We start from the raw sequence: 27,197 nt of genomic DNA on the forward strand, positions 1-27,197 counted from the left end.
GTACTTTGAGAAATAGCTTTTCAAGTGCCTGCCAACCTGTGCTGGCTGCCAGGCAGTTAGGTTTCTTCTTATTTATAAATGTTATTGCATTTTTTCCCATTGCCTCTACTCCTCAGAGGGCAAAAGGCTTTGTGGTGCTATTGGGCAAAGCAAAGCACAAAGTGAGTGGCAATGCACTGATGGCAGATTTTGAAGTGTGGAGGCTCATACCCTGCCGTGTAAACTGTGACCCCTTCCCCTGCTGTGGTGGTGAGTTCCCCTCCAGCCTGCAGTGCCCACTTCCCAAGCAGGCAGGTCCTGTGCAATAGCTTCCCATGTGGACACTTGGAGCAATCTTCAAGATAGTCCTCTGCAGTTTAGACATGAGTCACTCCCATCTCAAGCTGAAAGCGGAACAGATGGGGACAGGTGATAAAACACAGCCATGGCATGAGGAGGAACGCTGTTCTACATGGGCACCTCAGGGTTCTCCACCAGCAGAGACTGGGCAAGGGGCACAGCTCTGCTCCCCCATTGCCGGGATGCTGCCACTGGAAATAGTGTCACACCTTAGGTTATATTTTTCTTAACAGATGTTTTTTAATGCATTGTTTTACACATGCCTTGTTCTGAAATTAGGAGGTTTTCAAAGAAAGAGGCAGGAGAGGAAGGTTTTTTTGACATGATAAGTCTATGTCTGGTATCAATGGTAGATTTCAATAAAAAGATCAGTCCTCTGGGCCAATAGGAGTAATCTCTTTGTGTGAGCTTTTCTTCTCAGAAAAGAGATGGTTCAGACATATGAGTTACAAATATGATGATATTGCCATTTTTCTTTCGCAAGCACAACTTGACCATGGAGCTCAGCGTTCACACGAACACAACAGATCTCTTGAAGACTCACTGGTGGTCTTCATAGAATAGGAAAATATCCTGAGTGGTAGCCTGAGGTTTTGTCATTATGGTGATTTTTGTAGGAGATGATAGAAATGCACACATTTTATAGTTCAAGGCAGGGATTAACCTACATCCAGGGACAGTGCCTCACTTGTCTTGTCCTATAGCTGTTACTTAAGAGAGAGGTTACCTGATCTTGCCCTCTGTTGAGCATTGGAGAATCAGCAAGGAAAGGGACACATCAGAGAGAGTGTAAAAGCCTCAATCAGATGGCGTCTTTGTGCCAACAATGGTTGGAATTGGGACAAGTATTCAGAGGAAGCATCACACTCGGTTGCTGTATTATATATGCTTGCCCTGTTTTCCTGCAACTCCTAGGCGGCCCCACTTGGCATTGCGTGGGGAGACCGCAGGGGAAGCTGGACCTTTGGAATGAGCCCCTGGTAGCTGCTCTAAGAGTCAGTTTGTAACTGCTTAGACAGCAAAGTTTTCCACATAGTCCCTTCTTATTATCAGATTTATTTTTTTTAAATGAGATTAAGCGGTTTATCATTCCTTAAAATTGAAAGATGGTGGGTTGGGGTGGTGGGAGAGGGGAAGTGACTCTGTCAAGAGCAGAAGAGTGCCATGGATTAAACACTTTGTTTCTTCTGTTGTTATTTCAGACGATACAGGAGGTTGCCGGCTATGTGCTCATCGCACTCAACATGGTGGATGTCATTCCTCTAGAAAACCTCCAGATCATCCGAGGCAATGTGCTCTATGACAACTCTTATGCCTTGGCAGTTTTATCCAATTACCACATGAATAAAACCCAGGGACTCCGAGAGCTGCCAATGAAACGGCTGTCAGGTAAGATGAGGGCAAGAGGTGGAGGCACCTGTAAAGCAAACTTCAACTGTTAGGTTCTTGGTATCAAGATCGGATTTAAGATCTCTTCTCGAAGTCACATGCCATCAAATCCTGCTTTAAAAACAAGGGTCTGATTGTAGCTTCCCAGCTTCCTCATTGCTTCCCTTCTAGCCATCTTTCTTCAAAAGATGAAGGCAGTTTATAATTTCCCATTGCAGAAAGATGCAGGAAAATCCAAAGCACCAACAGGTGGTAAGATTTATTTGTGTCCTTCAAAATGGCAGAGAAGTATCCAGTGATTATTTTGCATTAGTTGATTCCAGCACACCAGTATTATCAGTTAAATTCCAGTGGGAGCTGATAGTATGTGAGTTAAGGTCTTACCCGGTCCCTGGCTGTGCACACCAGCAGTGCCACCTCTGATGAGTGCAGTGGCCTCTGGAGGTAGCACTGGGCAGAAGGCCACATGTAGTGGCATCTTAGTGGCATCCAATAGCAGCCGACCCTCCAGAACCTGCCAGTCCGAGCCTGGTGTTAGTTGCACTACCAGGAGTGCTGGTGCCATGCAGATTGTCCTTTTCTGTCAGTATAGTGTGACTGAGGCAAAGAAACGTGTTTTATTTCCCTTTCTTTAGTTCAGAGACAGAAGACGTAGGCAAGTTTGCTTCACTTACCGATTTTTTTCTTTCCATGGCAGAAATTCTCAACGGAGGTGTTAAAATCAGCAACAACCCCAAGCTGTGCAACATGGACACTGTTCTCTGGAACGACATCATTGACACAAGCAAGAAGCCTCCCACAGTGCTTGAATTTGCAAGCAACCTGTCTTCTTGTGAGTATTAACTTAACCAAAATGCTATGTGCTCCCTCATTTCAGACTGAAGAACAAACATCCCATCTTTCATGTGGTGGGTTTCAGATCCACCAATTCCTGCACATTGACGGCCACCAAACCCTGTTCTGAGGGAAACCCTTTCATTTCTTCACCACTAGCCTAAGATGTAATTTTTCACTGAGCTCAGTGAAGTTATTGAGAATGCATCTCTTGATTTCAGACAGTACCCTACGTATGTGTGTCTTCAAAGACAACTCAGAATAATGTGCACTCGTTTTCCAGCAATCTTCTGTTTACTATATAAGGCTCTGGTCTAGAAGACCCATATGGGTACTGTCATGGAGTTACTGTGGGACTTGAAGCCTTTTTGCTGCTAAGGACCAAGTTGAGTGCTATAAAACTGCGATTTTGGGCTGCACAAATTATCCTTGCAAAATTACTGATAAACAGGCAGATAAATCTGATGCTTTAGTTGAGCAGAGAGATGAGCATATATTTAAAAGTTTGTTTAGCATATGCTTTCAGTGGGCTCAAGCTAATCCCTCAGTCTTACGAGTCCCTTGTAAAATCCCCAGTCATTTCACGGAAAGGAGAGTTTATTTTAATTTCTGAGCATTTCATTTCTGGCACTGTAACTTGGCGGAAAAGCATATTTTCTTTATCTTCTTCCAGTTGCGTAATTGCCTGAGAGCTAATAGCCAACTTCTGTGTTGACATATTTTTTCTGCAGAGCCTTAGCATAATCAAGGGGCTGTGAAGAATACAAGTCATCATAGGAGTTTGGCTCTAAACATCACAGAAATGTTAACCTTTAACTTTTCAACTTAAACAAAAAAGTAGTTCTTTGGTCTCACACCAAATGAATCAACTCTTGGACAAGTATTGGCATTTGTTCAGCTATTTGATGGCGGGCAGGGGAGGGGGAATCTTGTCACTAAGAGAAAGAAAAAGAAAGAAAGGAGTAAGGAGGGAGGGATGGGAAAGAGCCCGGCACTGAACATTCAAGGACAGGCAGGGTGTACATCCATCCTGCCACCTCTCCATCAATTGTCCATCTGCTGCAGGAGGAGTATTTTTATATATATGCTGAGGAGTATTTTTGGCAGAGGGCAGGAGGAGGGTGCGAAGCAGACAAGTCGAATTACTTTGTGGTTGGAGTAGCTGGCAGTTGCCTGTGAATCCAGTTGGGTTTGTTTTCTTTTCAGAACCGCATTGTTCAGAAGCAGTGATTTACATGTGGTCTGTAGCGAGCTGCTGGCACATGCCCGGCTGCAAGCAGCCGGCACTGACTTGCCATTGCATGCAAACTCCAGCAGAAAGGCCAGCCGGGCAGTAGCTGAGATCCTTGTTCCTGGGAAAAATATGTCTCTTTCGTAAACTAGACTGTCTGGGTATTGCCCTCACTTGCTCAAGGTGTGGAGAACTGCACGTAGAAAACCAGAGATGAACAAAGGATAAGGATTTAAGGTCTAGCTCTCAAAATTTTTGAGCACTGGTATAGAGGTGCTTCCTCCCCTGATTTATCAAAAACGAAAGCTCAAATCTTTTGTTTTCTGTGACTCACATGATGTTGTTGTTCATATTTATAGAATATAATACTCTGCTTTCATATTTTAGGTCCCAAATGCCATCCAAACTGCACAGAAGACCACTGCTGGGGTCCTGGTGAACAGAACTGCCAGACATGTAAGCCTGCAGATTAATTAAGAAATATCTTGTCTGCTCTGACATACTAGATTTCTATCTACTGGAAAACTAACTTATCAAGTGTGAATTAGTGACATGTATTTCATACTTTTCCTTCTCTGGATCCCAGTATGCTGGGCGTCCTTGAAGTGCACCATGAAGGGATGTGGCCTGCTTCCCACTCCGCAGAAGTGCAGTCGAGGGGAGGATGGCTGTGCCCACTACCCCCACATAGCTCCATTTCAGGAGGGGAAACCTCGAGGTAGTTTGACTTGGATGTGGGTTTCCCTGCAGATGTGCTGTTCATCCAGAGGGGAAAGACTGCAGCTGTCTCCTGCATTGAAAGGTTTTTTTGGTTGGACACAACTTTCTCCCATCTGCACTTGTGAACATTTATTCTTTAGATTATTTTACCATACAAGAGAATGCAGTAGCTGTGTGCTCAATTGTTTGCCTTCTTGCTGTTTCTCACAGAGTGATTCTGCAGGCTAGTTAAAGATATTTTGGATTAATTTCTAGCTATTAGAAGTGACAACATAACCCATTTTTTGCTGGCTTGAGTTCCTCTTTTTGGAATCCCTTTAAGTTTCTTTTGTAAACATGGAAGGTGTCACCTTCATGTCACCACAGATTGTATTTGAAGGGCCTTTGGAAGTCTCTCATAAATGCATAGCCATTTTTAAATTTGTAAATTGAGATATTTGACATTGTGAGGTTGTTCGGTTTGGCTGCCTGTGCTTTACTGTAAAATTTTGCAGGTAGGATGCTTGCCTGATAATAAGAGGGTGACAGAAACATCCATTTAGATGTGCTTGAGATTTTGCAAGACTTTATTTTTCCTAAAGTAAAGGCTGAGGAGGAAGACCACTTCTGTTTGTTTCACTACTTAATTATTTCCTTTTTCTGTATTAAGTAGGGAAATGCACTACTTCTGATTCTTTTTTTCCTGTTCTTTTTGTGCGAAGTTCAGTGGAAAGACTGCTGATCTGGACATAACATAAATAAAGCTACATCCTATCTTTGGTTTTCTGAAAATAAAACCTAAACCTAAGTTTCTTCTTTGAAAGTATCAGGCCAAATTTGCATGGCTTCTAGAGCTTAAGCAGAAAGGAGCATATAGCTTTTCTGTCTTCATTTAGTAAAAGCTTTAGTTTTTTTCAGTCAGCTCTGCAGTTTGGCTCCTGAGGTGGACAGTGGCTGCTCAAACAAAAGCCCTTCCCAGGTCAGTCCCCACAGTTGAAGCCACACAGCTGTCCCCGGGGCTTGCGAAACCTCAGGTCTCAGCCCTGTAACCTTCCAGCATTTACAAACTCCTCCTGGCTTCTGGAGGATGACTAGGAGTGTATAAAACAAAACCATCTGCAGGCACTGGCTCTCCTCTTCAGGCATTTCAGAATCTGGCCAACTGAAAATTTATCCCACATTTCCATATGTGGGAAAGTTTGGGACGGTACGTATCTCTCTCCTTCAATGAACGTGGGATATTCTGTATGAAAAATTTGCCGTGATACATGTTTCCAGCAGGAAGCTCTAGTCAATAGCTATCAAAGTGACGAGCTGTTTTACTCCCCTGCTGATGCTTATGAAAAAAATGATATCAAAATGCTGTTCATGTAAAACAATGTGCCTTTTATTCCCCTGTTTCTAGTTGGAGGAGCTGCTATCAGAGAAGCTAAGGCATATTGTGGAAATAATCTGTTTCCTTGAAAATATGATATCTTGCTTACAGACCCACAAGAAAAATGAAATAATACAGTTTGGATACAAAAGTGTGCAATGGAAAAAAACAGAAAATATTATTTTTTTAAAAAAACCACTGTTATATACCCTGTAGCAGGCTACATTTTCCAAAATTTTTCTGTTAATTAACAACCATCTGGTACGGACTTACAGGAATTCCTGATGATACTGTAACTCATTAGTGCTAACTGTGCTATTGATAACAGTCATTGTAGTGCACAGCTGAAGCACTCAGGGTGCTGTAATGCAGCAGATATGCCATCAGGTTTCTCTGACACGTAATGCCAAGGTCTGTGGACCAGTAATTTTTTCGTAGAGAGCATATAAACGCATTCTGGGTCTCTGATACAAACACATGCTAGCCATTAATTTCTGCTGGGTTTTTTTGATTGTTCTAATTATCGTTTTCTCTGCTTTGATATTCAAATGGAGGCAATTTCCCGATTCTCAACAAAATGTTGCAGGCAGTTTTTGCTTCCCTGCAAAAAGCTGAATCAGGGCCAGTTCTTCCTCTGGGTTGCTGCACTAGTGCAAACCCTGTGGGAATTGAGTAATGAAGATAAAATTTGGCCAAGAAATCGAAGTCTAAAGAAAAATAATACAATATGCATATGAAATTGCTTTGCTGAGTGGGTCTTCCATCTCTCTGCAAATTTCAGAAATATTTTTAGTGCATTGGAGGGATCCTAACACCCCACCAACAATGTAGTTTCCCGTTATAGTAGAGAGTCCTGGCAGTTCTCCTGTTGTGTTGTTTTTCTCGAAGCTACCACCAATAATACCAGATTTTCTCAACAAAATTGAGAAAGATTCTGCTCTACTGCCCAGCTGTAAGATGCAGTGAGTCCACAGAGTTTTTCTTGGTTTAGGCACTGATGCCGCAGGGACACGGATGCTCTTTCTAAGCAGGACATGGTTTCCTGGCTGGGACCAGAGTGCTTAAAGAGCCAAGCTAATTATGGGCTGAATACAACTTCTTCTCATCACCAACCACACCAGCTCTCACCCCTCCTGAGCCTTGGCCTTCTATGAGGACAGAATATGCATCCCATGGGCAAAATCTGGCACTGCACCAGTACTTTTCTCCATATTTCTTCATCTCATTGCAGCAAGTAAAGATTAAATGTTCTTCATTCCTGATGTTTTTCCTTTTTTCTTGTGTCTTCCAGTAACAAAAGTCATCTGTGCCCAGCAGTGCTCTGGCCGGTGCAGGGGAAAGGTGCCCAGCGACTGCTGCCACAACCAGTGTGCTGCGGGGTGCACGGGGCCTCGGGAGAGCGACTGCCTGGTAACAATGCTACCCCACCGCCCTAATTGCATAAGTCCCTGGCATGGCGAGGCAGGCTTTCAGCTGCATGGCCTCTAGCCTTCTTCCATCCCAGAAGGCCTCTGAGAGTTGCTGACCTGGAGGGTGCTCCAGGGTTTCCCTGCATGGGTGGTCAGTGGGAGGGAAAAGGAACTTCCACCGCACCCTTATCTGGTCTTTACTGACTCTGCAAGTGGAGCTTCCTAGTGCTTGTCCAACCAGCGTCAGTGGCTTCAAGACCCAGTGAGCTCAAAGTTGTTGCAGAGCAGCTGAGTGTTTGCTGTAGAGTGACTTCCCCATCTAGGCAGGTCCCCATGTCCTCAGCTGCTATGACTGCAGTGGTTTTCCATGCCAGCACAGCTTTGCCTTATGCTACTTAGCACTAGCCAGTAATAATCTTGGTTTACTAAAGCAAGAACTTGTAAGGGGAATAAGATGTGATGGATCTTCACTTTTTTTTGCATTTCATTGAACTTCAGACATTAAATCAATGTTTCCCTTTCTGGTTTTCACTTGCCACAAGAGCACTGTGTTCAGGGGACCCAGGGGCAGTGGAGGGACAAGGAGCAAATGGAGCCTTTTTAGGAAAAAATATCCCATTGCTTTTCTACAAGAGTTTCAGGGAGTTGGTGCACACTGTGGTTTTAACTCTTCCCTGTATTTGCACTGCACTTCGTTCTGAATTAAGTGACTACTGAGGAATTGCAACAGAAACCATCCAGTCTGGGATTTGTTGTTGTTACCTGTATTCCTGGTCCTCTTATAAATTACATGGCTATGATGCCCTTACTGGCTCACACAGTTACTTTTTCTCATCTGAAAAGCCAGGGAAGAGAAGAGAGGAAAAGAGAGCAATTATTAATTTAATGCCAAATTAGATTGGAAGAGCCAACTTGTCCTTCATAAATGCCTGCTAAATTGTTCATTACCTGCAGCCAAATATAATGGCTTCAGTTTAATATTTAGCTAGAAAAGTCAGTAATCGTCAGGAAAGGACTTGATTTGATTTAGGTTATTAAAAAGTGGCCAAGAAAAGTACGTTTGTCTTGATCTGGTTACCGCTTGTAGGGAAAATTCTTCTGTCTAAAGCATGCAGATTTACTCCTGTTCCCACGTGAATCCCAGCAGCTCTCTGCCAGAGTGCCAAGATTTCTTGTTCAGAACAAGAAAACCTCATGTTCTCTCTTTATTTTTTTCCAAATACTAAACTTGATTGCCAAACCTGAAGCAACTTTTCATATTCAAAGCATGAGAGACCATCCCTGTAACTGCTTGGGGTTTCCATTAGAACCAAGCAGGAAACAGATGAGCCCATCACAGTGTTTTTAAAGAGCTAATGTAAAACCATTATAGCTTTTTAAGGAGGAGGTAGTTTAATGTTGTTCAATGACAGGCATGCCGCAAGTTTCGGGATGAAGCTACGTGCAAGGATACGTGTCCCCCATTGGTCTTGTATAACCCCACCACCTATCAGATGGATGTCAACCCTGATGGAAAATACAGCTTCGGAGCCACTTGTGTGAGGGAATGTCCACGTAAGTTCATTTCAGGTTGCAACCACAAAGGAAGTGGGGTGTTTGACAGAGGTGGGAAGGGACCTGTATCAACCCTCTGTGTTATGGGCAAGTGAAAGAGCACTTTCTTGTTCTCCTCAGCTTCTGTAGTAACCGGGAACAGGTGGCAAAAATCAGAGAATAGCTGGTAATGAAGATAGCCTCTTCAAACTGTCTGCATCCATCTCCTTCTCTGATTTTTAACCATTAAATTTTGGCTTCTGGGGATTTTTCTCTTGATGGGGAGAAAAACATCTTGTGAGGATCACCAAACTAACAGCCATATGGGATCAATCTTGTGGATTACTGAAGCAGCATCAACTCTTAACTGGTTCTTTATTAGGACTGATAGAAAGTCAACAGTTTCAATGCACCCTCTCAAGGCCTGTGATCATTGCTTCCTCTGCAGATGCTTGCTTTTTCTTTCATGTTGTTCCACGTCCATGTTTTTTTAACCCATCAAGACTTATATGTAAGAGAGAGTTTAGCATGCAGAATTGGTATTCCTTTCTGAGACTGACCATTGCCCTGCCTAGCCCATAGCCTGGAATAGTGAGTAAAGGTGAGGGATCAGAAGTGCCGTGTATTGATCCCAGTTATGGCACTGCTGCACAGCCTGACCTTGGCAATGTTGTTTTATCCTTGTGTGACGGTTCCCCTCTCTGTAAATTGGTGATAGCACTGTATGTCCATCTATCTTCAAAGGATGTTTGTGAGAATTAGTAATTAATGCCTGTACTTTGCTATGTATATCCAAAGTTCAAAAACCCTTTTTCTTCCTAGTATTAAAGTGCCCTTGCAGCCCCCAATGCATCCCTCTCATTTCAATGACCTTTGTATCCTGTTTTTTCCAGACAACTATGTGGTGACAGACCATGGCTCCTGCGTTCGCTCTTGCAATACCGATACTTATGAAGTGGAAGAAAATGGTGTTCGGAAGTGTAAAAAGTGTGATGGGCTATGCAGCAAAGGTACAAAACCATGGAATAAACCAATAAGGCTTTGAGATAATAGGTGAATTATTAGAAAAAGTACATAGTGTTCTGACATGAATTAAGTGCAAATTCAATATAAATATCAAGTGATAGTTTGGAGATCTGACAAGTGGTTTGATCAGGAAACATGGCTGTGGAGCATCCTCTCCAACAGGGATACACCAAAAGTATAGTAAATAAACTATGTATTGTGTGCATGTGTATCTTGCAAATCAGCCTTCTCTTTTGTTTTTCCTTTCCAGTATCTCAACAAGGGGAATAAAATGAAAATGGGGTAAAGAGATTGAAGGGCATGTGCCAGAGGCTGTGTGCAGAGATGCTCAGACCGGAGCTGCACAGCTGGGCAAACAGAAAGCAGTTATGCTGTGGTGCTTTCTGAAAAGCAAAAGTAGCCACAAGATCTATGAAACTTACCTTGGGTGGTAGGTTTCACAATATGGGAGTGCGTTCTGGACTAATGTCATCTCCATGTTTATTCCCTTGTATGTGATTGGGCTTCACTCTTCTCCCCCCTGAATTCTGTATCTCTCTTTTAACAGTGTGCAATGGCATCGGAATAGGTGAACTTAAAGGGATCCTCTCCATAAATGCCACAAACATTGACTCCTTCAAAAACTGTACCAAGATCAACGGGGATGTTAGCATTCTCCCAGTTGCATTTCTAGGGTGAGTTGCCTGCTGATCATTTAGCACTGGAGGAGAAGGGCTAGGGAGAAATTCAGGCTGAGCCATTCTTTTCCCAATTCCTCATTCTGTTTGTTTCAGTGATGCCTTCACGAAGACCCTACCCTTGGACCCCAAGAAGCTGGATGTCTTCAAAACAGTCAAAGAAATATCAGGTTGGCAACAAATTTTAACCTGAGATGTTCTCTGAACGGTACTGCCAAAAACACAAGGGGAGAGTTGGGAATTTTTTTAAGCACATGAAGAGAAGTACAAGCAAAGAGTTTCTATCTCTGAGCTACGGGGGGTGGTCACTCTCCACAAAGGTGATCAGCAGCACCTCGTCAGCATTATGCCCACATAAGCCATACTGGTCTCCTATCCAAGGTGTATATGTGTAGTTTGGCCAGACCATCCCTTCTGCTGAACTGACAGCCTCAGCAAACAGTAAAAGCAAAGGAGATTTTCAGCCACCCAAGAAGTATGTGGTGATGCAGAGGCGTGCCACTCCAGCTAAAAAAAGCCAAGTATGTTTCTATTTGTGGAAAACCTTTCAGCAGCTCCTTAGGGAAGCGTGCTCAGTGGCTTGTGTCATCCTTGCAGAGACACCGTCTCCAGCCTGAAGAGCTCTTCCTTGGGGTGAATATGTCTCCACAAGCACAAAGTGGCCAGTGGAGCCATGTCTTGCACCAAGTATCAATTAAAAGTAATTTTATTCAGGCCATTATAAAATGAGTGTAACATCAGAGCTGGGTCCACAGATGCGACTCTTGTTGCCCTTTCCCAGTCTTTTACCTGTCTGTCTCCCTTCAGGGTAGCAATGACTAATCTCAGAGCTTCATGCAGCAGCCTGCAATTTCCCAAGTTCTCCCCCCTCCTCCTGAGTGCCTCAGCTGAGCAGGGAAATCTGCTTGCCTTAGCAAATCCACTCCAAGTGTCTGTCTGTCCTGCTCCATTTCTGCTTTCTTTTTAGTTTTTGTGATCCCTGAGGGCAGCTTGCAAATGGGACAGGGATGCCCTTTCTCCTGCAGCTTCTCAGCCAGGGTAAGAGCTGTCATCAGCTGCGGCTCGGTGTGGCAGGATGTGCAACTCACTGACACACCATCTCTTGAGCTCCTAAGCCCTCATGGTGGGCTAAGAAGTAAACTGTTTATAAAACAGGGTTTAAAAATATCTCCCTGCTCCCTAAAATGTCATGTTTCATTTTGAGATGCTCAGATAAGATAGGGAAAGCACAAGCGCCTTCTCCTGGCACAGGAGGAGCTTAAGGAAGAGGTTCTGCTGCCAATACTGACCTCAGTTTTAGTATTATTATTATTACTACTATTTTTTAATCTTCTTTTCCTCATTTCAGGGTTTTTGTTAATTCAGGCCTGGCCCGATAATGCTACTGATCTCTATGCTTTTGAAAATCTGGAGATTATACGAGGCAGAACCAAACAACAGTAAGTAAATCATGTAAAAGAAACTCTGTTTAGAGCTGCATTAGTCAGAGTACACCAAGGTATGTGGGTATCCCCAAAGTGAAACAAAATGGGGAAAAGCCTGCGAGAAGTCGAGCACCATCTCTGTAGCAGTAGATAATGTGCCCTGAGGGATGAGACCCTTAGCAATGTGCTGCATGTGAAGGGCTGCCCTGAGCCTTCTCCAGGACCAGGCTCTGCCACCAGCCTGGCAGCACAAGCAGGAGAGCTCTTTGCAGTCTCGGGCAAGTTAGGGTGGGGTTAGAAGCAGTTTGGGATCTGAGGTAGCAGGGCAGACAGGGATGGAGACCATGGCTGCCAGGCAGTGCAGACAATAGCAGTGCACCCAGTGCCAACCTGGGCTTACCCAAAGAGGAAGAATGACTTGGTGGACCAGTGCAAAACAATAGCTGCTTTACCTACAACCACTGTTGCTCATCATTTACTTGACGGAGCACACGTCCTGCGAGTTTTAGCTTAAAATTCTCATGCAAAACCAGATATGAGTATTGCAATTTTTTTATGATAGGTATGTCATGTACCAGGCATTAAGCTTAGAAGGCTGAGCAATGCCTTGCTTGAACAAAACTGAGTTTGCGGCAACACACATTTGAAAAACAAAAGAAAAATATGCTGAGTTAAACCCTGCTTAGTAATTCTTCTGTGAATTTTTCTTTTTGTTCACCTCCATTTTAGTGGCCAGTATTCTCTTGCTGTTGTTAACTTGAAAATACAGTCACTGGGGCTGCATTCCCTCAAGGAAATAAGTGATGGAGATGTCGCCATTATGAAGAACAAGAACCTGTGTTATGCTGACACCATGGACTGGCGCAGCCTGTTTGCTACTCAGAGCCAGAAAACAAAGATTATACACAACAGAAATAAAAATGAGTGTGGTAAGTCAGTTCTGCCTTCCTGCTCTCTGCAGAAGCTCGTGCTAAAATGCAAGGCTTTTTTCTCTTTATTTCCCTGGCTTCAAAATTCATCAGTGATACTGCTTTAATGAAGGTGATGGGGAAAAATGGAAAAATTCCACTAAGGATGTAGAATTATTGTTGTCCAGCAGATGGGAAGGAGTAGGTTCACCACTATGGGCATAGTGAAGCCACAGAGGTTGAAGGACACAGAAGCTAACTCCAAACATTGGACTTTTTTGAAAAGGTCAAAGCTGTTGTTCAACCACGCTGTTGTTAACTACGGTGGTCCCTAGACCAAAATCTAATTATTTCTCTTTGCAGACTATGAATTTGTTGTATTTTGGAAACTCATCACAGATTCGCAGAATGGTTTGGGTTGTAAGGGACCTTGAAGATCATCTAGTCCACCCCCACTGCCATGTGTAGGGACATCTTTGATTAGATAAGCCCGAAACAACCTGACCTTGGATGCTTCCAGGGATGGAACATCCACAAGTTCTCTGGGCAACTTGTTCCAGTGTCTCACTACCCTCATAATAAAAAATGTGATCCTTATGTCCTAGCTAAACCTACCGTCTTTCATTTTAAAGCCATTGGCCCTTGTCCTGTGACTACAGACTTTGGTAGAAAGTCCTTATAAACCCCTTTTAAGTATTTTTTTTTAATATATATACATATATATATATATATATATGGTCTTCCTGGAGCCTTCTCCAGGCTGAACAACCCCAACTCTCTCACCTTGGTACTAATTTAGCTTTATTACAGAGCTGTTAAACTGTCACAGAGGAACTTGTTTTTATTTTGAAAGGCCAGAAGTCATTCTTAATTTCAGGCTTTGGGAATTAAGAGAAGCATCCTTATTCCTCTTCCACACTGCCAGGACCATTCACATCTGCTTTGGAACAGGTTGGAGAAACTGGCTGGTCAGGATGGAGTCACTTGCAGTGCTATGTTTGCCCTCTCTCCTGCCTTGACATCCATGGCCCTTTTTCTTCTCTCTTTCTCTGCCAGCTGCTGCCGGGCATGTTTGTGACCCCCTGTGCTCAGATGTGGGCTGCTGGGGCCCTGGACCCTTCCACTGCTTCTCCTGCAGGTTTTTTGATCGTCAGAAGGAGTGTGTGAAACAGTGCAATATCCTGCAAGGGTAAGGTGTCTGGGGGTGCTTGAGGTTTGGTGATGATTTGGGGGTTTTGGATTTTAGAACATGTTATAGCTAGGAGGAAAGGATTTCACTAGTTCTGCACAGCTAAAAAGAGGGAAAAGCCAGGAGCTGAGGTAGCTCTTATTCCCTGTTCATCATTGCTTAGGAGTCCTCAAGTCTGCGAGGAAACTGTTTAGAGGCCCAGGAAGGCTAAGCCTTATGCTTCCTTCCCCTAAGAAATAAAGGAGCTTAAATCCAAGCTATGCCTGTCAAGCACGCTGGGCGAGAGCCGCAGCGAGTTGCAGTGACTGGGAACTCAGTCATCCCTGGAGCCAGGGCTTCACTGCTCGATAGGCTTCCTTACTGCAAAGCGACTCTTAGATCGGCTCAAATGAGCAGCTCGCCCTTGCAATTTGTGAAGTTGCAGTCAAGGGAGAATGAGCAAGCTTTCATCCAAAAAGCACTGAGAGCAGCAATTTCAGCCAAAATTATTGCTTCAGTTTTGCTCAGACCGAGGAAAATGTATTGCTGCCTGTGTGTCAAGACTGCGGCTCAGCTCGGTTTTTTGGTCAGTTCAAGAGGTGATGTAGGCGGGAAAGGCACAGCTAGCACTGAAAATTACATGGATTTTTTAAATAAATGTTTTAAAGTTTGACTTTCAAAAATCGTGAGTGTTAAGCAAGTACTTGACAGGGTTCTGATGCCCCTGATGTTTGTATTTGTCTAGCAACCTGCAGTTCAGCAGCTGTCTTTTTTGTAAGTGAATATCCTCCAGCAGCAATTATGACCTGAAGGGCAGATCTGGGCATTTTTTGTGTCATATGATGAGTAGATTTAGTTTAATTAATAACACCATTACTTGAAGTGGAACAGCTTTATCGCTATTGAAACCATCTGTTCCCAACTTTCATATTTTAATGATTCATTGTGTGTTGTAGGAAGGGCATGAATTTAATTATCAGTGCATTGCTGTTTAACTTTTGTAATTATTATTTGGAGCCTTGGAATCACATTAACTGTTTTTGATGATCTCTTTGCATCACTACCATTTAAAAGCCTTTGGAAATCATTGTGAATATTCTGTGTCATTAACTTAAAAGTGAAAGCAAACTAATTTGAAGTGCACAATCTGGGGTGCCATGTGTTTCACCGTCAACCAAATTTCCCTTATTCTTACCTCTCCCTGGTTGTGCTGAGCAAGTGCTACTTGTGTAACCAGGAGTGTCCCCCTGTACCTCCTCCTGTCTCAGTACTATCATCCTAATGTATTCAAACTGGAAAAGTCAGGAAAAGGAGAGACAACTACAATTTATCACTCGCTAATCAGCCTGTTTTTTAATTATTTCTGTTAATTTTTTGTTTTCCAGTGAGCCGAGAGAGTTTGAAAAGGACTCCAAGTGCCTCCCCTGCCACCCTGAGTGCCTGGTGCAAAACTCCACGGCGTACAACGCAACCTGCACTGGACCTGTAAGAGCAGATTCAGCTTAGCAAACCTGCTCCTCAGACCATATATTAATACGTATTTCTCATGTTGAGATAATCCTCAGGTCTCATTTACCCTTCTTCGCGATGGAGTGGAGGTGGGGGGATTAGAGGGCAAGATGTCAGGGCAAAGGAACAGAAACAGGAGGGGGAACCTTAGGGAGTTATTTGTCTTTTGTGTCACCCATCATACGTGTAATCCACAACCACAGGCATTGCAGGACCTTTTGGTTTTATGTCTTTTTACAGAAAACATTGCAAGGCTTACTTACATATGTGATCATATGGTAACTTGATAACATTTCAGGAACATGTAGTTACTGAACAGCCAAGTTGATGTGAACAAATTAAATTTCCTTATTCAGAGTGTAAGAACTGTAAAAAATAGTGGATTGAAGCAGTAGCTTTTTTGAACAGCCATGATAAAATTGTGATCAAAACCAGGCATTTACTGGAAAATATTCAGGAAGCAGTTTTTACTTAAAACCATGTTTCCTTCTATAACTAGGTTACAGTAAATACCTATATAAATGTGACTACAGGTTTAAATTATGTTCAAATAAATGTGATCAAAACAAAATGATTGGATTTTCAAAACAATTTAAATATTCCAAATTCATACAAAAGTTCCTTTTACAGAAGCCAGTACAGTGTAGTCTTGCTGGTCATTCAGAGTCTTCCTCAATTTTATTCTTTAATTTTGAAAATGCTCTTTTGTATTAGAAAAAGTCCAGTTTGTCAGCAATGCAATTGTTTCCTTTTAATCAGCTCGAACTCATATCTTAATTATCAGACTCTAATTCTCTCTCTCTTTTTTTTTGTTTTTCAAGGGGGACAGAAGAGGCGGGGTTGGGGAGTAATATCTACCAAAAATAAGCCCTAGCATGATTTTTCAGGATTTTTGAGGATGCTCAAAATATAAGCCCTATTCTAGAAATAAGCCTTAGTTACAGTTCATTAAAAAGTCAATTTAAATAGTGTCCAGGCAGCTATACGTATAAAAAAGTTATAAGTTCTGGAGCATAAATTAACATAAATCCCTGTCATATTTTCGGGGAAACAGTGTAGAAGTTGAATCTCCTGTTTCCATCACAGGTCCTCCTCTGTGCTCCTTAACCCAACTCTTTAAACACTTCTTGCCATCCCCTGCAGCCACCGAGTGTTTGACCCTTGCCCATCATCAGTCTGCAGAGTCATTGCTCAGTAATGTGAAGAATTCCCATTCTCCCTTCTAGCTTAGACCACCATGGCCTAAAGGATGTTATTAACATTATAATCTCCTTCAGGCAGTGACCACCACCTTGTTCCGTATTTGCCCAACATATAGTAATCAGTCTATTAGTGTGGCCCTTAAACATTACAGTAATTAAAATAATCTTCCTATAGCATGTCTTGCGTAGTTCCACTGAAACCAGCACTGTGGATCTGGTCTGGTGTTTCTCCATAGTAGAATTTGACCCAGAATTGCTGGTTTCACTGCTTTAAAATATTTAGGGCATTCCTGGTGGTGTTATAGTCTGAATAAAAATAGTTCTGCCAAAAATGGCCAAAGGCAATGCCTTTAAACACCAACTAAGTGCTCTTCAAAGTGAAAAAATGCATGGACTTCTTGGCTTGCCTCCTAATCGCCTACTTTGCCCTAACTGAGCAAAGAACCTGAGCTGAGAAACAGGAAAATAATGATTTGAGGCCAGTACTTCAGGGAGGTGTCAGCACGTCCAGCTCCATTGTTTTAAATTGTGTGATAATATTAGCTTTAAGCATCAGGTACTACCTTTTGTACAGTCCATCCTACAAGAGCAAATACTTGGAAGAATATCAAGTAGCAAGGCAATAAAATGAGATGATGCTGAAAACATCCAGCAGTGGAAGGCATTTAGATTTATCATGTGAATTTGCTCCTGAATAGGCTGATGTAAGTACATTATAAACAAGCTGTTTCTCTTTGCAGGGCCCGGACAATTGCATAAAGTGTGCCCATTTTATAGATGGCCCACACTGCGTGAAATCCTGCCCAGCAGGGGTTCTGGGTGAGAATGACACACTCGTCTGGAAATACGCTGACAGGAATGGTGTTTGCCAGCTCTGCCATCCAAACTGTACCCGAGGGTGAGTTAAACCTCAGGCTAAATGCAAACAGGGAGGGAAAAAATATGGAAATAGCTGTTTCAAGCTCTTTCCCTTCCTGATGGTCCCATTTCAAACCATTGAGCAAAAGGAACAGCAGGGAGCAAGAGAGGTTGGGAGTACACAGGTAACGTATGCAGAGTGCAGTGGACTTTGTAAATAGAAGTTCAGTGGCACATCCTCTCTACACAGCGGGCAAATAAAGGGAAAATGTTTTAGAGGGCTTGAAACCAGTTGGTTTGTTGATTTAAAGAGAAAACTTCCTTGAATTTTACAGAACTTACACACCAGTGATGCACTTTTTTCCCCCACCTGGTTCAGAGCTGCATCCCGTGGTTTTGGGAGGAACATCAGTGACATCTGGTGGATGCTGAGATCCTTGGGCCCATCTTTCTCACACCTTTCATTTTATAAAAGAGAAATCCCACTGGGGTACCACAGTGATTTTCTTCCTTCTTTCCATATCGTAGCACTTGGTCTGAGTTTAAAGCCTTGCTTGCCTCCTGAGTGTGGCTTTATTCATGAGCATCACAGTAAACCCAATCTTTATGAACAATTTTTGTCTTTATTTGGAGTCACACTTAAACAGCCACCTGTAATGAGCTGTGAGTTGAGCTGTATTTAACCTACATGACAATAAGCAACAGCTGTCTGCTCTCCTGGTTTCCAGCTGCAAGGGATGCACAATAAAAGGTTTTATGGTTTGAGATTCGGTTGTTGGACCGTGATACTTCCATAGCAAAAAACCAGCCCATGTTTGGTGTCTTTTACTTCACAGGCCTCTGCCCTGTACCCTGCAGGTCTGTCTGATCCAAAACCCTTCTGTAGTGTGGCTGTAATACATGTTGCAAGAGAGAAGTTACAACATATTCAGAGCAACCATCATGCAATTGTATATAAGCTAATGCAACTGCCAGGTCATTAAAGAGGAGAGTGCTCAGGTCCCCGCCTTCATGGAGAAAAGGAGATGAAGAGCTAAACCAGCAAGTGATGGCACTTCCTAGTGCTCTGGTTTTCAGATGGTAGCTGTAACAGCCGTGTGGGTTTGCTGTGATTTACAGCGATGGCCCCTGTGTTTTGTTACAGTTGCAGTCAAGGCTTATCAGGGCTTCCCATCACACTCCTGAGAACAAATGATCTCAATTGAAGAGGGTTCTTAATAGCTGCTCTCTATTAATGACCTTAGTAGCTGCAGCCATTAGTCCCTACTGATACAAACTGGCCATGGGGATCTAATATCCTTCTAACTGGCCACATGGAAATGTGGCTGATTACTGGAGCAGCATAGTGGATAACCACATCTGAACGAGGCTTTGAGCTGTGCAGCATTGGTAGCAAGACCAAACACTGGACTCAAGTGAATGCAAACTCGAGGGACATAACCTGTCAGATGTGGATTTATTAATAGCTCCAAGTCATGCACTGGCTCTTGGTGCACAAGCAAGTCCCCAGAGCAGAGTTCATCAGAAAAGTCCATTCTTGCCTGGCTTTAGCAGTGGAGGTGTGTACCACAGGAGCCTGGCAGGTGCTGGAGTAGGATAAGGAGAGGGGTTTTTTTTAAATTAGGGGTGCCTCAGTGTATTTGGCCCTGTGTTATTAATGCAGACATAAAAAGTAGTATCTGTTTCATCTCTTATATGAAAGAACTGGTCTAAGTTTGCCACAGCTGTATTGTAGGCATGTTCAATGGCCGTGTTGGAGTTACTGCCCAAATGTGGCAGAAGAAATAAGCTGTTTCCCTGAAGTGCTCAAGAAATCTAGGAGAAGGTAGTGTTACTATTTTGCTTTACAGATGGGACGCCTGAAGCCAATAGCATTGATGGGTAGGGAGCCAGTGTCAGAGGCATAATCTTGGAAACATGAAGTCTGGCACAATGTTGTCCCCATGAACGCAATCAGTCAGTAACGCCACTTCTCTTCATGCCTTTCCCTCGTGCTGCAGGAATGGGTTCTGTTCAGCAGTGGGTGGAAAACATCTGTCTCATGAAGTTTTTGCATCCTTAGAAACCAGTCTCAGCAGTTTCTGCATGACAAGAAACAACTTTATTTCTGTCCCTGTCCAATTTCATGGCTACAGCCCACAAAATCTTATCAGCGTGATTAAGTGTGCTGACTTCAATAGTCATGCAAGTAATGTTTCCAGGATCTGGCTCTATTTTCCTTGTTTGAAGAAACTGCAAGTAAAGAGGACTTCTCTTCCCAGCTGAGCTTTGTCACAAATTTTGGTCTTTAGGTGCACTTACTGGTAGTGCATTGCTTCCTTTGTATTGCTGTGAAGAATCCCATCTAGTCTCTTTTTCTTTGCTGAGTCGATTTTTCAGCCTTCATTAGAAAACAGAATAGAGGAATCTTTCTCCTGCCCAGCCCAAAAGACCCCTTCTCTCCAGTTTCTTCCTTGTGCTATGCCTCTAGTACAGCTGAGAAAATATGCTCTGATAAAGACAGCCCTGGCATCACCCCATTTATACCTCCAGCAACTAAAGACACACACCAGCTTGATTAATTTGCTTGGTGCTAAACGATTTGGTTTTCCTTTGCCACTCATCCAGAGTACAGGCAATAAATTCAGCCACAACCACTGGGATGGAAGAGCAAAAAGGAGAGAAGCCACCACTGTAATTCATAGCACTGTCTGACACGTCCTGCCTCCACAGTTGCTACCAACACTACGTGTCTCACCAGTCTTCATGTTAACTGCCAGGGGCTTCCAGGGGGCTGAGAAAGCAGCTAGGGGGTCTGATAGGAAAGGTTGCATCAGCATGGCACAAACGCAATGCCTTTGTCACAGTCTGAAGGTTAATGAGAAAGAAAGGACAGAGGAGAGTTCTTGCAAGGCTTTAAAATTCCCAATGGTTTTCCATTTCTTTTGTGACTGTGAAGTAATGTAAGGTATTATAGTGTGAGTTCCCCCTGGAAGGCCATAAATCATAGCAATGTGCTGTATTATATCAAATTAGGATCTACAGGTGGGAGAAAGTTGTGAAAATCATGATGGATTTGGGAAAAAATAGCTGTGTCTGTACTGGGACGAGTAATATTTACATAGACAGATGAAATGCTGAGTTCAGGATGCAATAGTTTTCAGAGACTGCACACAGCACTAATTTTCCAATAAGCAGAGAAATGTTCCAGAGACTACAACTGCTACTAGATTCCATCTGATACATCCATAAGACCTTGAGGCAGCTCATAACACAATGTCACATTTCTCATTTTGGTTTCTGTAAGCAGAAGAAAAACGATACAGAAGTGGAAGAAGTTATTGTTTAGATTCCGTAAATCCTGGGTTACCTATGTTGGGTGTCATGATGAAATTCTACATTAAGAAAGATAGTTATATTTAGTCCTGGATGGATATTTGTCATAGGCTGTTTTTCTCCTTTGACTTGTGAAATGAATCAGAAAATCACGTGGGATTTGAAAAGCACAACCTGATCTGTCATTTTCTTCCCAAACACCTTTTACTTTATCCTACTAGACTTGATATTGATGGATTTGAGTGGGAAATAATTTTTAAAAAGAAGGTGTCAGATGAAAATCTACACCTCTCCTACTTCTACTTTCTGGTGTAGGAAAGTAACTATTTGGTCATTCTTCAGACTGTAGATACTGTCACCTCAGCCATTTTTTTTTTGCTGTTAGGAAACACATGGAGGATGTACCATCATAAAGTAGCATGGTAAATTGGTATTTTTAGGAAGAAAAAATTTGAAGGACCATTCTGAAATAATGTGATGTCTTTTATTTTCACATCCTTATCAGGAGAATCTGCCCATGCTTTGTTGCATTAGCATGTAGAAATTCAGATCTGGGTGGTAGAGCAGGATAGGATGAGGTCTTGGGTCCTAGATCTGTTTTCTGTTGAGTAGCTGAAGAGAGATGCTGGCACAAAACTAGATATGTCTCCTGTGACTGTAAGCATGCTGGTGGTTCTGCTCTGCACGTGCGGCCTCTCTGTGCTTAGTTACACAACTGAGCAAACAAACCAAGCCATAGACAGACCAGGAGCACTAACAAAGCAGAGTGTCTGGGATCTGGGAACCGGTTATGCACAGCACTTCCAGCATGTTTAGGACACCAGGATGCACATTCTTGCATGGGAGCCCAGTAAACTCACAAGACCTTTCAAATGCTGGGTCTTGGAGCATTGTGCTGGCCCAGAAACAAGTCAAATACACAAGGAAAGATCAGGGTAATAAACACAAACAAACACGCAATAAAATGAGTAGTTGCTTCACCTCTTCCTCCCCCAGACCTAGATCATGTTATAAGGCCTACAGCTCCACCTGCCATTTTGAATTTTTTCTGGTTTCTCTTTTTGGTGAGAGGGAATTCAGAGCAGTTTTCCAGACACAGGCTCACTTCTTACCCCCTTCTTGACCTCCTCTGGATGCATTTTCTTTAAGTCAACACAGGGAGCGGATACCACAAAGTGGACTTTTCTTCTTGCTGTGCTCTTATTTTCAGAGGTGATGCAACCCTCTCTGTAATACTCTTCTTCCTCGGTAGACACCACAAAGACCACAATTCCCATGAAGAGCATATATCTTGCAGCCCAGCAGCACTGAGGGAAAACACGGTGCCTCTTATGCCCATTAGACCATCAAGTGAATGCAGTCAATATGTTTTCACCCATGTTGTTTTTTGCATCAGGCTGCCAAAACGGATTTCAGGCATTTCAAACTCAAATGGAGGGTGAATGACTTGCTAGTAGAGTTTCTGGCTCTCTGCATAACTATTATACCTGTTTACATTACCAGTATCTCTAGATCTTAGACTCTGAAATAAAAATATCATGGATACATACTAACAGACTATAGCCAAAGCGAGTAGTCAAATCCTGTTTTCTGATGGAAGTGTGTATCTGCTACCTAAGTTTTCCACTGCAATGGAAAGTCTGGAAATTGGAATCTTTTGCTTATCAGGAAACAAGGATTATGCAGGAGGGTCTGCAGTGATGCATTTCCTTGTGGCTTTTTGCCATAGTGTGGGGAAGAAGCTACTTCTGTTCTCCTCCATGATCAGCCCTGAGCTTCTGCACCAATGCAGGTGTCCACACAGAGCCAGAGAATCCAGGTCCATTTGAATTTTGTGTATATATGTCCACCCCCCATTCTACCACATGACAGAAAGCTGGTTTAAAATGTATGTATGCAGCATAACTATGCCTCTAGATAAAAGATTTTGGAGCAAGGCCATTGGCTGATATTTAATAGACTATATGACTGTTATAAATTCTTATGTTAATACTTGGACTGCTCTGAAACATGAACTTTTCAATCAGTAGCACTCTTCGTAGTTGGATTTATATGAGTATGCATACCAGAGCTAATATGCTGGTCATGTTTATTTGTTTTCACAGGTGCAAAGGACCAGGTCTTGAAGGCTGTCCAAATGGGTGAGTATTTCATCTGCTACAATCAATGACAGAACTGGAAAGAATGTGTGCATGTTTGTACTTCCATGCTGGACACTGCAAGGCTGGGACTAAAGTTAAGTTCTCAGCTTTGTACAGGGAAGTGACAGATTAGAGCAAGTTCTGAGGTATAAAAATGATTTAAAGGACTGAGAAATATTCCTGCTGGCACAAGACTCCAAAACCTTGTTCTGCTTAACTTGTTTGTCAAGGTGAGACCTGGAATCTGTTACTGAAGAGCAAAAGTAGGATCTGGAAAAACAAAGGATTAAGAGCTAGTGGCAGAGAGAGATATGTTTAGGATTGATATGATAACCTGCATTACAGGAGATTCATCTCAGGTACCCAGGGGGTCTTTTCCAGCCCTGTGCTCTGTACATCTCTAATCGCTTTGTGCACAGATGGATGTTCATTCTTCACACTAGATCTTACGTTGCATTGTTCCACATCATGACTTGCTCAAGGTCATGCAACAAATGAACAGGTTTCTCTGACTGAGAGAGAGTGATTTAGTTTCTGGCAACAAAATCATGCTATGGCAAGACAAATTCAACCTAGACATACTGTTAAAAAGTTACTCTATTTAATAGTAATCCCTGGGGCAACTTATAAAGAGCTGCAATGACTCTCTAAATATGGACCAAAAAAAACAAACTTGGAAAACAGGTTTCTGTTTTCAATTTAAATTGAAATGACCCAGGCTCTAATAAGCAGTCAGCAATCTGTATGTACAATGTAGATGGTTCATATATTACCTGGTCTCAGACATTTTGTGCCTGAGGAGGAGGATTGATGATCTGAAGTACATGGTGACCCTTACAGCATGCCCTCCTCTCCTTCTGCCTCCCTGGACAGACCATCAACATAACTTCCACTGTGCTTTGAAAAGGAAGTGTACAAAGTTGTCAGTACCTCATCTGCTTAGGGAGCCTTTTCACTCCTGCTTTACTATGTTAAAATCACTAGTGTATACAAACAGGCTTGTCTCTGCAAGGCTCAGTTCCTGCCACAGGAGTAGTTTTAAAGGAGAAATAAAAGTGTTTGGTTTATTAAAAGGAGGCTTTGCAAACATGGGACAAAATCAGAAACCCAGCAAAGCAAACAGCACCAAAATGGTAGATGCAGAAATGATCGGCAGAAGGAGGAGATGGCTGAGCAGCGGAGCAGAAGTCTTCACTGCCAAGCACAGTGAAGGTCAGGATGTTCTCATATATGTTCAGTCCTTTGGATCATTCACTTTTTATTAAAGCAAAAAAAGCAACCAGTAAATATGACGACTAGATGAGGAACTTAAAAATGCAGGTGCCCAAGATACTTAAAATGTCAAATAGACTTAAATGGATGTCCAGAGCATATGTTTGATCACAACCTAAGGCTTCATGCAACCTCTATAGGGTTTTTTTAAATCGTAACTCTTAAACATTGTTTCCTTTTTCTGCATCCCCTCCTGTCTTGCAGCTCCAAAATCCCATCTATTGCAGCTGGCGTCGTCGGGGGTCTGCTGTGCCTGGTGGTGGTGGGCTTGAGCATTGGTCTATACTTGCGGAGGCGTCACATCGTCAGAAAGCGAACCTTGCGTCGTCTGCTGCAGGAGAGGGAGGTGAGCGCTGCCAGCACGCCTGCAACACCAGCTGCTTTATTTGGGGCAATGGGTGCCCGCCTCCTCCTACCAGAGTATTAAAGTACCGTGCATCTGCCTCGTCACTCAACAAACCCTTGAGTTGGCAAACAGGGCGCCTGCCGCACTAGTCAGAAAAGAGGCGATGTTCACCTAACACCTTCTCACTTAATCTCAAGTCTGATCCCTCTGGATATTATTTTCAAAAGCTTTAGGGGATTTAGATGTCTAAATCCCAATGAAAGTCATGGAGACTGTCTACTCTGGAAAAAAAACTATGCCTTCAGGGTGAGGTGCAATGTGTTTGCTGATCCATACTGCCTTGCCATGTAGACCCCCAGCCTCAAATTATTTATCCCTCCAGACAAGCCTTGGGGCTGCTGAGCAACTTGGGTGCTTTAGAAAATTTTACCACCTTGATCAGACATATGTCTGATCCTGCAGAAAAAAATGAAAAAGGAGAGGAGGTAAAGGAATTGAGGGAAGTGTTTGTATCATGTCTGGGTTTGTTTTTAGGACAAAAACCCATAAAGCCATCAAAGTGAATAGTTCAACCTATTGGACATGAACAAGGTTTCTACACTGCTTTTTGTTTTCTTCATGGTTTCATGTACATTACAGCATCACCCTCTGGGTACCTCACATATAAAATAGCAAAATTCACTATCCTGGATTAAAGATGCTGTTTTATTATTAGCCCCCTTCTCTTTCTAGTCCAATTCAAGTACATAATTAGCAAATTGGATTTAGCATTCTGCTAAAAGCCCATTTTCAGCTTCCCTCTGTGCTCCCTGGCTTTGCAGAGTCAGCTGCTAAGATCCTTAAAAAAAAACAAAAACAACAAGCTCTCCTGCTTTCTGGTGCACTACCTAATGATATTTTACATAGCACTGCATTCTACACTTTTGATAGTAGAGTTCAATTAGTGCTCAGCTCATATTGTATGCTCTGGACTCCTCAAAATGAGGATATTTCATCACAACAGAAAGGTTACTGACCAGCAAACATCAGATCGCTTCTAGCTAAACACAGTTTTATTCAAAGGAGAGGGAAAAAAAAACACTAAAGGAAAAGCCTGACTTGTCCATCAAAAAAAGTGCTAAATATCTCTGTTTGGAGGGCATTGCTGCTGTTTGCAATAAGGCTTAGATCAAATTTTGGAAACATCAGAAGAATATTCAACATTGCCTTTTGTATTGATTAAAGAATCATGCTTAGATTTTCAGTTGCTGCTTGTAAAGCCTGTGGTCTGGCAGAGCCACCTCCAGTACCATGGGAATTTTATCCAGTTAAACAAGAGCAGACCTGAAAGGTTGTGCAGGTGGTTCTTGCCCAGTATTTAAAACATTTTTGTAATTGATTCACAAATTCAAAAGAGTAATCTTCTTTAGAATCTGTGGTAATTACACTGTTCTTCATGCCATGTGTTTTAAGGCTTTGAAGTCTTAAGTCTTCATTTGAACAGCAGTGTTCCTTCATTCTCCTTCGAAATGTCAGTCACCACTCCATGATTGATTTACTTCTGAAATCTGGAGCAACTCTAGATATTTATTGCTGTAAATCAGAGTGGAGCTGTCCTCCCATAAGCTTCACATGAAAAAAATGTTCATTATTTTAAAGGAAGGATTTATTTGCTTCCCCAAAAGCACTCTACTTGCTGTCTTCCTAGACTGTATATTCTTCTAATATTGACTTCTCTCTACACTAGCTTGTCGAACCACTGACACCCAGCGGGGAGGCACCGAACCAGGCTCATCTGAGAATTTTAAAGGAAACAGAATTTAAAAAGGTCAAAGTTTTAGGGTCTGGTGCTTTTGGCACTGTTTATAAGGTAAGATTACCATCTTGCTCCCTCACAGAGAAGCCACCCAATCAGAGCATGAACTGGAAGCTACAATCATTGTGTAGTTTATTTTTTTACTAGGTTTTATAGCACGTTTATATTGAATGGTTGAGAGATGACTCCATTCCCATTAGTTGACTTACGAATTGGGTAACATGGGAAGTTTTCCATAAGATGTTACCAAAGCCATACTGCTGAACCTGGACGACAAAGATCTCTGCTTAAAAGCTACTACAGCCAAATATGTGCTGTTGTGAATATTAGGAATTTTTTTTAAAAAAAAAAAGAAATGCACTTTGGTTAGCTCAGTGCTAAGCCATTTTCTTGTGTGGTCTGAGGTCTTGTTTTTATAATTGTCAATCATTGTTTCATTAGAACTGACTCAAATATGTGGAATTGTCTACACACCTTCAGGTGTGTAGGTCCACAGGGTATTTTTTCTCTTGGTATTTTTTTAATCCTCTGTGTTTCTTCTTCACCAAGTTCTATCTTCCTGTTATCTTTTTGTTCAGGGTATGTGTTTCAGGCTTTGCCAGTAGTAGTGAAATGCAAACTGTAGATTCATTTATCTTTTTATAAAGCTCTGTATTCTGAAGCAGACCTCCGGCTATGGCCAAGATCTGCAGGGGCACAAATCCCATTGACCTCTGAAAACATGCACCTACATTGCTGGGTACTTCA

At 42.5% G+C, this 27,197-nt stretch overlaps 1 protein-coding gene across 1 annotated transcript in view; it reads left to right on the plus strand.

Moving 5' to 3' along the window:
- Positions 1–27,197, plus strand: part of EGFR (epidermal growth factor receptor) — a gene marked incomplete at both ends in the record, with an annotated part of 154,870 nt that overhangs the window by 112,794 nt on the left and 14,879 nt on the right. Inside the window, 16 exons of the mRNA XM_080340441.1 lie at positions 1,542–1,728; positions 2,426–2,560; positions 4,181–4,249; positions 7,159–7,277; positions 8,689–8,830; positions 9,703–9,819; positions 10,383–10,509; positions 10,609–10,682; positions 11,861–11,951; positions 12,666–12,865; positions 13,901–14,033; positions 15,398–15,497; positions 17,464–17,621; positions 23,002–23,037; positions 24,514–24,655; positions 26,382–26,504. Coding sequence (XP_080196567.1) covers positions 1,542–1,728; positions 2,426–2,560; positions 4,181–4,249; positions 7,159–7,277; positions 8,689–8,830; positions 9,703–9,819; positions 10,383–10,509; positions 10,609–10,682; positions 11,861–11,951; positions 12,666–12,865; positions 13,901–14,033; positions 15,398–15,497; positions 17,464–17,621; positions 23,002–23,037; positions 24,514–24,655; positions 26,382–26,504 — 1,953 coding nt within the window. The remainder of the gene's footprint in view (positions 1–1,541; positions 1,729–2,425; positions 2,561–4,180; positions 4,250–7,158; positions 7,278–8,688; positions 8,831–9,702; positions 9,820–10,382; positions 10,510–10,608; positions 10,683–11,860; positions 11,952–12,665; positions 12,866–13,900; positions 14,034–15,397; positions 15,498–17,463; positions 17,622–23,001; positions 23,038–24,513; positions 24,656–26,381; positions 26,505–27,197) is intronic.

The sequence above is a fragment of the Nesoenas mayeri genome (genome assembly GCF_963082525.1).
Source record: "Nesoenas mayeri genome assembly, chromosome: 2".
NCBI classification, from domain to species: Eukaryota; Metazoa; Chordata; class Aves; order Columbiformes; family Columbidae; genus Nesoenas; species Nesoenas mayeri.